Source organism: Pipistrellus kuhlii, unplaced genomic scaffold (assembly GCF_014108245.1).
Source record: "Pipistrellus kuhlii isolate mPipKuh1 unplaced genomic scaffold, mPipKuh1.p scaffold_m20_p_3, whole genome shotgun sequence".
In the NCBI taxonomy this organism is placed as follows: Eukaryota; Metazoa; Chordata; class Mammalia; order Chiroptera; family Vespertilionidae; genus Pipistrellus; species Pipistrellus kuhlii.
The window spans coordinates 132888627-132901808 of record NW_023425529.1 but is presented as its reverse complement, the minus strand read 5'-3'; the positions used below and the strand labels follow the sequence as shown (position 1 = coordinate 132901808).

Genomic DNA, 13182 nt, shown 5'->3' with positions numbered 1-13182 from the left:
GTGTGGTTTTGATTCACAGACTTCAGAGCTCTACATCTCTCATCATCACTACTTTCCAAGATAACATCATACTTACACAGTTACCATGACATCTGGAACCACTCAGAAAATTGAGGAGAGGAGGTTCATAATACTATGAATGCTGGGGTTCTTGTCCCAGCCTTACAAAGGGTTCAGCATTTTGGAGAAAGGGACTGATGCATAAATTCAAGAAGGAGTCCAAAGATGAAAGATAATTTTGAAAGGCATTGGGGGTCAGAGGATGTTCAGCTAAAGGAGCTGAAAGACTGCCCCTTGTCTAAGGACCCTGTACTATTGATGAACACAATTTGTCCTAAGGCAAGGTGGAGATAATACACTTCAAAGGGTAGGGTTTCAAAGGGTAGAATTTACAGAAGCATTGTCAGTTTAGGGAATAGCCTACAACTGTTTGGATATTTGGCCAACAGTAGGCAATGACATGTAGCAAACAATAATCCTATTCAGGTTTGGGGGAAGTGCCCTTTAGCTGGTCCAACAGTTAAACTACATATGTGGCTCACCCTTGTTGAGCTGCCCAAGCTTCATCGACCTCTTTGGTGAAACTCTTATAATTATTACATGCTGGAATTGGTTCTCAGCATGAATTACAGTTTTATTTTCACTTGGGTATATCTTACTGGTTTTATAGAGTGGGTCTCTAAATATGTATCATCAAGTGAGGAAGAGAATAGATTAGATTAGCATATAGGTTAACAAATACTACTTTTTAGAAGGCATATTAATTTGAAATTTGAAATTCAGATTAGGCATCCTTCTTCAGGAGCATTATTTGAATTATTAAAAAAGATGTCAGGTTACTGTTTTTAACAGGCTGAGAAAAAGGAACCAAGATATTTTTAATGTCATGATTTATTGATTAGTAGGTTCACTTGCACAGCATTAAAAAGGTAAAGGAAAGGGAATAAGTGTATGCTTTGAATACCTTACTTCAAATTAATTTTTAAGTTTAATGTTATTTCATTGTTTAGTAGCTAAACAATAATTGTCTATGATGATACAGTATATTTATATAATATCCATTTATCAAATGTATAATGTGTCTTTTCTACCAATTGGCATCTTATCACTCATTATTATTGCTTCTCAGTTTTTAAGGCTATAATTAAAAATTATTTATATTGAAGTTCATTTGTCAAAAGTAAAATGATAGTCATTATATCTATTTGCTTATAAAACTTCAATGATAAAATAAAATTTTGCTGATGAAGTATGTTGTTAGACAGTTTTGATTCTCTGTTGTTCTCTCATATTCACTGACAAAAATAGTATAATCACTCATTTGGTTCATTATTGAAATAACCTTGTTTGTGCATTATTGACTTATGGGAATGTCTTTTTATTCTAAATACTGATTTTAGACATATGTCTCTTTCTTTGTGCTAATGTCATTCCTTGTTTTCCTGTTGAACTAGACAGGACACTGCTTCAGAATCAAGGTGATTACAGGCCTAAATCTTTTCATTTAAAAATTTCATAAATTCTTCCAACTGAATATCAACATTAGTTTAAAAACAGTTTTGGCTGTCTTCTGAATGCATGCCATCATTCTGGTGCTATGAGGTTTACACAGTAGAAAAAATAAGACACATGGTATAATCAAAGATCGCAGATGACCATAGGAAAGCCTGTTTCTACTCTATTCCATGTTGAGATTTCCTTAGAACTGTGCTGTATCCTTCAAGCCAAGCCTAATTTTAATTTTGAATTAGTAGAGTTAGAATATATAAATTCCTTATATAAACTATTTTGGAGGTACATACATACATATAAGTAACTCATTCTAAATCCCAAGAAGATGCAGAAATAAGAACCTAGTCATTACATTGACTCTGGTTTTGACATGAAGAGGATTATTAATCTATTTCTGCCCATCTTAATTTCTGTCACTTTGGATACTCCAGACCTCCCACTGGTCTGGACATAGGAAAACACCTACTTCCTTAACATGGAAGTCTGACCACATTTCTTCCTCTTGGCCAGCATGCTTCCATGCTAAGCATCCAGGGTCACTGCTGAACAAGTGAACAGAAATTGCTACTCTCTGCCTTGTTCTGGTGTTTATGCTTTGCTTATATCCCCAGCTCAGTGAAAGGCGGACACGCCCATCTTCCGTTGGGGACCACTGACAGTTAGGTTTCTTTCAAATTGGAGTAAAAACATGGTATTAAAGGCTGAACTAGAATGAGATGTATAAGGAGGAAAATATTATCTAAAAAATTATTTTGCCCACATTGGAAAGGTGAAAAGTAACTTTTTGGATACTTGTAATTGACCTTTACTTTTTTTTTTTTTTTTTTTTTTTTTATGGTTGGCTATAAGACCATTACATAATAACTCTTATCTGCTTTTAAAAGCCTAATGGAAACGTTAGTTTTACTTTTTACCCTTTTAGGTTTTACAACAGCATAGAATTGGATCTGTTTATTGCCTTACATGTCATTTGCCCTATGATTTCCTTATTTTACATATGGTTACATTAAGCTGTGGGAAAAATTAATGTCTTGCTTACTATCATTTTCTTAATATTAGGTTAAAAGGATGTAAGTAAATAAGCTACCCAGAGATACTTTCAATTCCAATGTAAAAAACTTGCTTTTAAAATAAAATTTCCATTCAGTGTAGAGTTTAGGAAATAAAACTTTTTGTTTTTTCTCATTCTTTTTTTGATTTGCACATCATTCCACTGATTAATCTATCACTTTTGACTCATAGCTCAGATGCTGTATGTTGATTTCCACTAGAACAGTTCAATCTCAATTTTTTTTTTAATTAGTAAAGATTTTTCAGGATGATAGATGGTTTACCCAATTGAAAGCCAGGACTTAGACTATTAGTGCACCTGATGCAATTGTGACTTGAATTTTGCTATGGATCTTGTGCAAAAAAAAAAACCCCTAAAATTTCATCATGTTCTTGGGACATTTACAAAAGAAAGCCTTTTTAGGTTTCTGTTAAATAGTTAGTATTACATTAATCAAGTTTTGTTTCTATCCTGAGTTGTGATACATTGTGATTTAGCTATAGAGTTAATCAGTGTGTGTAGTCTTTTATTTGGACTTTATGAAGCTAGTAGGTTTAGATGGATGCTCGGAGTTGAAGGATGAGGGGCAGTTTGCTGCTCAACAGAACCACACCTTTGTACAACCGATCCTGGCCTAAGCGTTAGCCTTTGTGAAAAGTGTATTCAGGTTGCCCTGGTGGGAAATAAAACATGATGGCATCTTTCTTAAAGTTGAGTCCCTGTGAGTGGTCACTAAAATGCTTTTGTTCTGTACAATATACAGTCATTTAATTGTTATTAAATCTGGCAAGTGAGCATGAACAATTCTGTATTAACATAAGAACCATCATGTTAATTTAATAGCTGATGTGGTGAAGGCTCTCATTGCCTGGGGGATATGTTACTTAAAAGTTATCTTGAAGCTCTGTGGGAGGGGTGTTTCATATCACATCCATTGCTTTTGATCAAGGCTCCATCCAGAAGGCTTGGAAATGCCTACTAGCCCTCATTGTGGTTCACATACTTCCTCCCCTTAGAGGCCCTCATTTTGTTTATGGATTGTGGTGACTAGCAATAGGAAGAATATATAGGGTACACCCATACAAAAATAGGTGGAAGTTCTCCACATTGTATTTCCTTCCTAGTTATTCATTTTTAATTTAATACATTTAAATAGAGGTAATGCTGGCACAGAATAAATTTTCAGAATATGTTTCTTGGGAAGCAGTTTTATAATGCATAGGTTGATATTCTAAAATACAGAAGGAGAAGAAAAAGATTATATGAAAAATAAGGGAATGGTTATAATTTGTTCCATTATTTATAAAGTGTAAAGATAATTAATATGATAATATTTTTATAAGCCACCATATTAATGTGCTTTTTTAATTAAAAATATATTTTATTGATTTTTCACAGAGAGGAAGGGAGAGGGATAAATAGTTAGAAACATCGATGAGAGAGAATCATCAACCAGCTGCCTCTTGCACACCCCCTACTGGGGATGTGCCCACAACCAATGTACATGCCCTTGACTGGAATCGAACCTGGGACCTTTCAGTCCGCAGGCTGATGCTCTATCCACAGAGCCAAACCGGTTTTGGCTTAATGTGCTTTTGAGAGAATCATTGATTGGCTGACTCCTGCACACCCCACCCTGGGGATTGAGCCCACAACCTGGACATGTGCCCTGACCGGGAATCGAACTGTGACCTCCTGGTTCATAGATCCATGCTCAACCACTGAGCCATTCCAGCCAGGCTCTCTCTCCCTTAATGTGTTATTTTATTTTTTATTTTTAAAATAAATCTTTATTGTTCATATTATTATAAAAGTTCCTCATTTCCCCCCCCTCCACCAAGTTCCCACCCCACCCTCTACCCTTTCCCCACCCCCCACTGTCCTCATCCATAGGTGCACAGTTTATGTTCATTCTCTTTCCACACCCCCCACTCCTCTTTTCCCCAAGAATTGTCAATCCACTCCCCTTCCGTACCTCTGATTCTATTATATTCACCAGTTAATATTGTTCATCAGGTTTTTTAATTCCTTTGGTTTTTAGATTCACTTGTTGATAGTTACATATTTGTTGTTCATAATTTTTATCTTTATTTTCTTCCTCTTCCTTAATGTGCTTTTGATTTGTTCCTCCTAATTAAAGATAAAAATGTCTTTACATTTTGGAATGCAAAGATTTTTAACAGCAAAAAAAAGGAAGTGAGACATTTACATAAATGTATACTTAATACTACTCTGAAGTTATTTATCTGCTGAAATAAATTATATTTTTTTCATTCAAATAAATGAAAAAAGAAATACTGACCAAAAGACTTACTACTAATTAAAGGCTGATATTTTTCACCAGAAATATAGGGGATCCTTAGAGTTCTGACAGTTTTGGTTTTGAGATTTTATAGACCTTTTCTGAACTGATGCAATAAGTTTTTACATTGGCAAGATAAACCTCAGTACTTAAGTTCCTGGGTTTTGACTGCCTGAGTTTGAGTTCTGGCTCCTCCACATATTATTCATGGGACTGTGGGCAAGTTACTTAGCATCTTTCTGCTTCAGATTTCTCGCTAAAATGGATGTAGTAATAACACCTTCCCCATAGGGTGCTGTGAGGATGAAATGAGTTCATACCTGTAAAATGCTTAGAACAATGCCTGGCACATAGTTTGTGCTTTTTGTTTTAGTTTTATTATTACTACATGTTGTTTTGTTTTTATTTTCACTCAAAAAGTGGACATTGTGCTTGGCTACCTGCTAAATTTAATTAAAGGAGAAGTCAAAGTGAACACTAATGTTACAAGTAGAAAAACAAACTCAAACAACCAATATTTTATATATTAAAAGATATAATAATAGCCACCCCCCCAACCACACACATTTTTCACCTCATCCTAGTGTAGCTTTCTTTCTTTTCTTTCTTTTTTTTCTTTCAAATTTGTTAGTGCTTTATTCACTGCTACTGCTCTTTTACGAGGAGCATCAAATCTTGGGAGCTTGAGATGGCTGCCCTGAAATCCAAGGCTTCCCTTTGAAACACATCACTGACTCACTTCCTATTGGTCTCTGGATACTTTTTTTTTTTTTAATCTTTATTGTTGAAAGTGTTACATAGGTCCTCCTTTCCCCCCCATTAACTTCTTCCAGCCCGCTCCATCCTCCCCACCCCAGGCCCTCACTAACCCATTGTCCTTATCCATGAGTTATGCATTTGTACATACAAGTTCATTGGTTGATCTCTTCCTACCCACCCTCCCCTGCCTTCCCTCTGAGGTTCAGCAGTCCCCAGTGTAGTTTTCAAGGTGGAATAAAAGAATTTGCATGCATTATCTTTCACATGGTTTTGATTCTTGAAATTACCCATGTAAGAATGTCAGATTGCTGACTATATGTAAATCCAGGATTAAACTACTGTAAATTGCCTCTGTGCACTGACTGTTGAAACCCTTATCTTTCCCCCCGGCTTCTGAATTCATATCTTCTCTCAGCTTATGCCTTATCTCAGCCACCTAACTGCTTTTTCAGGATGTCGTTTTTTTAGTACCAGATAAAGGTCAGTGGTCTGTTATGTAAGTTCTTTCAGTATATTATTATCTTATATTTTGACTGCTAATTTTTGGCTTGTTACTCGTTGTTGAATTCCAGACATGGGAGGACAATGGGTCATTGGCATTTTATTTGGATTGCAGGATTTAAAATTGTAGACGTTATGAAATTTTCAAATGTCTAAGGCTAATATAAGGTTACTTTATGTACTTGTTTTATTACATTCCTCCCCAAAGTCTGTATTTTATAGTAGTAGATTGATATAAGTACTTCCCAGTCTTATTTGTAGTACTTTCTAAACACTTGATATGCCGTTATCAGTGAATCAGATTTTTAAAAGATGATTTAATTCCAGCATTAAAATATAAAAGTCTAAGAATCCTTTGATTTGGTTTACTCTAGTATTATTAGAGATAGTAAGAGATTAAGATAAGCTCACCCGTGAGGGATTGAAATAGGTGTTTTTACATAGTTTAGTTAGCTTTCTAGACTTAAATTATAAATTAGATGCCCTTATATAGGACAGGAACAACGCTTACTTGGAAAAACGATGCCTTATGTTGTTTACTAACACTGTTTGCATTGTCGATAGCTACTAGTGCCATCAACAGCTTAGTCTGTAAACTTTTGGGAAACAGAACTTTTTTCAAAACTTAAAAGTCATGACTACCAAGTAAAGATTTTAAGAAGGTCCACCTTTTATTTATTCCTGTCATGTTAGCCCAGCCAATATTATTTTTTGTCCATTTTATTAACCTTCTGAGTTAATGTTTCATATTGTTTTACAGTATTTATTCAATGGATACTTATTGAGTTATTACTGTTATTTGCTAGTTACTACATTAGGAGTTAGAAATACCCCCATGAACTAGCATTTAGCAAATAACTGCCGATGGGATAATGTTACTAAAATGAAAGTGTTGCCTGGCCAGTGTGGCTCAGTGGTTGACCTATGAACCAGGAGATCACGTCAGGGGACGTGCCCAGGTTATGGGCTTGATCGCCCAGGTGTGACATGCAGGGGGCAGCTGTCCAATGATTGTCTCTCATCATTGATGTTTCTATTTTTCCCTCCCTCTCCCTTCCTTTCTGAAATAAATAAAAATATATTTTAAAAGACAACATAATGAAAGTGTTTATTAGGATATGACAATTATAAGTAGACATCTGAATCACAGTTTCTAAAAGGGTAATACTTTCCAAAGTGGAAGTAAAATGAACAAATGTATTCAATATTTCAGGGAGTTTTGAACCATGGGCATGTATTAGGGTTATAATTTTATCGAGGATACACAACACAGGAGGTTTGACTATATTGAGATCTATGTATCAGCGACTTTCTGAAGTATCATAGTACATCATGACAGCTACTGTCTGTGTAGAGGCTTGAAAGTATTAACCTTCATTTAGCTAATTCAGAAGTAGTATTTCCAGGATGGTATATCAAGATTAGAAATAATGGGATTACCTATATGTGAGTATATGAAGTAAATAAAACTATGACAGGTAGGTCTGAATGTCTCCTGACCTCTTATTGCCCCAGCACCACAGAGGTCAGATGAGAATCTAGGTGGGTGTGGTTTTTCAACCTCAGTTTCTTTTCTGACTTAAGAGCTGACATTTTCTGACTTTATCAAAATTTTTGCACTTTCACTTATTGGTATCACACCTATACACATTGCATCTTCCTCATTCTCAGGGAAGCTCAGAGGCCTTGAAACTCAAGAAAAGTGAAGTATTACCACCACTAACAGCAACAATTATTGCATAGTATTCCAGCTACGGACATAATTGGTCTCAAAAGTAAATTTGAGTCATAATGACCTTTGATTGCAGAGAGGCCTAGCACAACTTAGAGCGACCTTCCTGGAAAGGAAATTCTTAGAGCAGAACAGCCTTCCCACATGTTTCTGAAAGACTTTTATAGAAGTGTGTGACACCCCAAACCTTCCCAAAAAGCTGGGGTTGAATAAGTTAGGGAATTTTTGTACACTATTTCCATCTTGGAGAGTTGCAGTGCTTGCTAGAAGATTACAGTCTCTATTTAGTCCTACTATAAAAATATGTTTAATATATTTTTTAAAAATATATATATTTTTTATTTTTTTAAAATATATTTTATTGATTTTTTACTGAGAGGAAGGGAGATAGAGAGTTAGAAACATTGATGAGAGTCATCGATCAGCTGCCTCTTGCACGCCCCCTACTGGGGATATGCCCGCAACCAAGGTACATGCCCTTGACCGCAATTGAACCTGGGACCCTTCAGTCCGCAGGCTGACACTCTATCCACTGAGCCAAACCGGTTTCAGTTGTTTAATATTTTTAAATTTAACCGATTCAATCTTATTTGACCACAGTTTTTTCCCTTAACATATTACCTAGCAGCAATCCCAAAGTTGACTGTTCTGCCTTAATTCAGGATACGTTCTGCCATGATCCAGCTATTGGTAGTGATCAATTTGGAGGCAGATCTTAACACTCACAGCCAATTAGACACTGTCTTTATTAGCCTATTGTATAAGAACTATAAGAAAAGTTCTTTATGAACCTTTTATGGAATACTTACATTGCTTAATAGAGTATACTATTAATTTAAAAATTTTAGCAAAGCATGAGTTCACTACTTAAGTGACCTTTGCATTCCTTACATTAGGACTTAGGAGGGGGGCTACTATGGAATGAGTAGAAACAGGTGAGCTTCTCATGACTGGGCTATGGCCTGGAGTGCATTTTCCCTGAGATGTGGTGGCCTGGGAGCCCAGCGTAACTCCTGATGCATTGCTCCATGCTGCCTGTGGCTGTGCTTGCCCATGATGGGACTTGTGAATGGCTTGTGCTACCATATCGTTGCAAAGAACCAGGTTATGCAGTGATCCTTACAGATATGTATTTACGTATTTGCTTTCCACAGCGATGGAGAGGGGAGAAGAAGGACCTCGTCCACTTGCAGCAATGATTCTCTGAATGTTGGAGGAACCCCTGTCACTCCTCGCCGTATCTCCTGGCGGCAGCGCATCTTCCTCAGGGTTGCTTCTCCCATGAACAAGTCTGCCTCGGCAATGCAGCAGCAGGGTCTGTATGGTGCTCACGAAGGAATTACTCCTCAATGGTGCAAATTAGGGAATGGAATGCAATGGTTTGTGTCCAAAGAGACTTACGTATTACAGTGGAGAAATAATTTCTCTTTCCATATCTGATATAGTGGTTAACTTCTCAGATATCATTAGAATATATCTGGCATTCAGCAAATGCTTGTTTAATGAATTAATAAGTTTTCCAAATCAGGAACTATGATAGTGCTAGAAAAGAAGTCATAGATTATTTTTTTTTAAATCTTTCCTCCCTCCTTCCTTCCCTCCCTCCGTCCCTCCCTCCCTCCCTCCCTCCCTCCCTTCCTCCCTCACTCATCCCTCCCTCCCTCTCTTCCTTCCTAACTTTTAAAATGTTTTAAAAATTGAATTTATTGGGGTGACATTAGTTAGTAAAACCATATAGGTTTCAAGTATACAACTCATCTGTATACTGCGTCTGCACTCGACACACAAGTAATATATCTTCTTACCACCCTTTATCCCCCCTTTATCATCTTCCCCCTCTCACCTCCCCCTTTTCCCTGGCAATCACCATATTGTTGTCTGTGTCTCTGTGCTTTTTAATTTTTGCTTTTTACCCCCTTAATCCCTTCACCTTTTCACCCAGCTCCCTCCTAACCCCTCTCCCCTCTGACAGCTTTCAGTCTGTTCTACTCAGTTATAGTTGACATTCAACATAGTCATAGTCTTTTTTATTATTGGAAAAGCAATGTACTCTTTTTTAACAGTCACACATAAAACAAAGTGATATAAAATGTTGAACAATAAAGAAATGGATACAGATACACTAGGCAAATATCAAGCAAAAGAGCATGGCAGCTGTCTTCAAATGTTAGGCCTGTTGTTAGAAATTAAAGCAAAAACATACAGAGGGGCAAATAACCTAATAAACATATATATAAATATAATGAGAACACACATAAGTATACAGATTTGAGAGCTAGAAAAATCACAGAATTTTTCACATAAATAAAAGAAAATCACTAGCTCTTTTAATATATTCCTCCATGAAAATTAAATATAGAAAAATTGAATACAGATAATAAGAAATACAATTAAACAAAATTATCTGACATTTATATGGAACCTTGCCATCAGAGAGAAAATTCATTCATTTATAGTACATACGGAATAGTCATAAAAATTAATTATGTTCTTGGCTCCAAAGATTTCTTAATGAATTCCACATCATCATGGCCATTTATACTATGTTCTCTGATCACAGTGCAAATAAGAATAAAAAGAAAAAAGAAGGAAAAATGAAGAAGAAATGAAAGAAAGAAAGGAATCAAGAATTAGAGGACAACTAAAATATTTTGTCTGTTTGGAAACTGAAAGCTCTACTAGAAGCTAGAAGGAAGACAATATGATAAATATTAAGTGGTATTTAGAGAGCATTTCTAAAATTAAGAAAGCCAAAATGTAAATGTACTAAATGTTTAACTCAAGAAGCTAAAACAAAAGTGAAAGAGTAAAAAACAATTTTAAAGTTATTTATTTATTTATTTATTTATTTATTTATTTATTTTAAAATATATTTTATTGATTTTACACAGAGAGGAATTGAGTGGGACAGAGAGTTAGAAACGTCGATGAAAGAGAAACATCGACCAGCTGCCTCTTGCACACCCCCTACTGGGGATGTGCCCGCAACCAAGGTACATGCCCTTGACCGGAATCGAACCCGGGACCTTTCAGTCCGCAGGCCGATGCTCTATCCACTGAGCCAAACCGGTCCCGGCTAAAGTTATTTATTAAGAAAATAAATAATGATATGGGTGGAGGTCAATTACTAAATTGAAAAAAACAAGAAAACAGTTGACATTTCTAAAGATAAAATCAGCTGTGCCTACGCTGGTCAGAAGAAGCTTCAGGGCAAAGTTAGGTATTTGTTTAAATGCATTGCTGAGACACGTATGTTTCTGAAAGAGGAACTAGCAAAGTTCTGGAGTCATTGGAGGGACTTTTGTGGGTCAGAGAATCATGAGAACTTGAACTTTGGGAGCATATAATAGAATGGAAGGCTGAGATGAGGATGGAAAGGTTACAAGAGGCCGGAGTCTGAAAGGATCTATATGCTACCCCTGTAGTCTGGACATAGTCCTTCGGGATATAAACAATCATTTACATGTTTTAAGAGACATGATCATGCCTGTTAATACAGAAAAAAAAAAAAAAATGGCAACAGTACAAAAGATGGCCTGGAACAGAGGGAGAGAATGAGCTCAGGAATTGGGTAACAGAGTGTTGCAGGAGTGAGCAGGGGTGCTGAGCCAAGATGTGCTCAGAGTTGCCCAGCTGCTTTTCTCCTGGAGGATTCAGATGGTAGATGCAGCCTTTAGGAGAACCTTCATACTGACTCACACACTCGTTTTGCTTTTCACAATCAGAGGGTGTACATAGGTGAATTGCAGAAGTGTTAAAACTCAGGGGAAAGGCCGGTTCATTTTTGAGCACCTATCTTTTAGGTCATTTTGTGCGGAAAGGAGAAGTGGTGAAATGAGGTATGCTTTCATTTCACTACGAGAGGGAACTCTGGAAGGGGAATTCAGGCTGGTGAGTTTACTTAAACCTTTCCTTCCAGAAACTAACAGTGACTGGGAGAGTGGCTCTGTGCAAAGCCTTAAAGGTGGATGGACTGTAGGATGAGAGCACGTTGATTCTGGAGAAAACTTCTGTAGTCTGGGCTACTGCTGTGGAATGCCTCTCACTGTATTCTTCTCTGCAGATGGGCTGGACAGGAATGAGCTGCTGCCGCTGTCCCCTCTTGCTCCAACCATGGAGGAGGAACCCGTGGTTATATTCATGTCTGGGGCTGATGACCCAGAAAATGCTGAAGAAAGAAAAAAATCGGAAGAATTGAGGAGTTTATGGAGAAAAGCCATACATCAACAGATTTTGTTGCTTCGAATGGAAAAAGAAAACCAGAAACTTGAAGGTTAGCCATTCAAATAGGGCTAAACGATATGATACTATAATGTAAGATTGTTGTCTCGGACTGTATACACACTTTTACTGGACTACGGATGATAATTGCTTATTTCTATTGTGAGATGGTTATAACACGGGAAAGACCAGCTTGGAATATTTGTATTTTGGCTTAGTAGAATTAAAAACATCAGGCACTCTTAGAGCTATTTGGGTAATAGAGGGTATAGATAATATGATAATACAGTCATATATATTTGATCATCAGTGTATTTTATATGACTTAAATATCATTTGTGCATTACTTTAGAAAAAACTCTTAAATATGAGAAAGCAAATTCTTTTCTTGTTGAATATGATTTTCAACTTTCAAGATAATTGTATTTTTAATAGGCGAAATAAGACTATTTCAAATTAATCGTATCCAACTCAAGTGTCTAATTACATTTTATCAAATCAAAGTTCATATTTTTGCTATAAATTTTCTATTTAAAAATTATATGCAAATCATTAAATTTATAATTGGATAATTTAGCATAGCTATTGTGCTGTTTGTTTCTCCTGGAGGATTAAGAGGTAGATGTAGCCTTTAGGAGAGCCCTCATACTGACTCCTCCTACCGACTCAGAAAGCACTCTTTTGCTTTGCTTTATTGCTCAGTTTATAAATACCAAATGCTATAGAATGTGTTTTCCAGGCTGAAATATTGATGTTATTTACCTCAGTACTGATAGAACCACACACAGGAGATGTGGAGACAGGACCAAAATGTATTAATGCCATTATCTTTGGCACATCACTGAACATAAAAGAGTCTTACCTTTTACATTCGTAAAATGAAGATTTAGCTTAAGTGGGCCCTTTGGTTTTTTTGGAGTCTTAGAAACTATACAATTGAAGATTGTCTTTGAGTTGCTTTTATTGTGTTGTCTTCCAAAAAGCTTTTTAAATATAATTATTCACCTTTCTGTGCTCATCATCTAGCTTAAGATTCCTCTCACTATACCTGTTACTCAGTTCAGCTTTTAATTTCAACAGTATTTAGTTTGCCAGCTCATAATT

General features: G+C 36.3%; 1 protein-coding gene across 8 annotated transcripts in view; it reads left to right on the top strand.

The window, feature by feature from the left end:
* Nucleotides 1-13182, top strand: part of TBC1D4 (TBC1 domain family member 4) — a 189159-nt gene that overhangs the window by 152701 nt on the left and 23276 nt on the right. For 4 of the 8 annotated variants that reach the window (XM_036455379.2, XM_036455382.2, XM_036455380.2 and 1 more), the window contains 3 exons: nt 1455-1478; nt 9012-9172; nt 11921-12130. In XM_036455379.2, coding sequence (XP_036311272.1) covers nt 1455-1478; nt 9012-9172; nt 11921-12130 — 395 coding nt within the window. Of the gene's footprint in view, nt 1-1454; nt 1479-9011; nt 9173-11424; nt 11596-11920; nt 12131-13182 lie in introns of those variants that run through there. The other 4 variants (XM_036455383.2, XM_036455381.2, XM_036455384.2 and 1 more) reach the window with 2 other exon arrangements.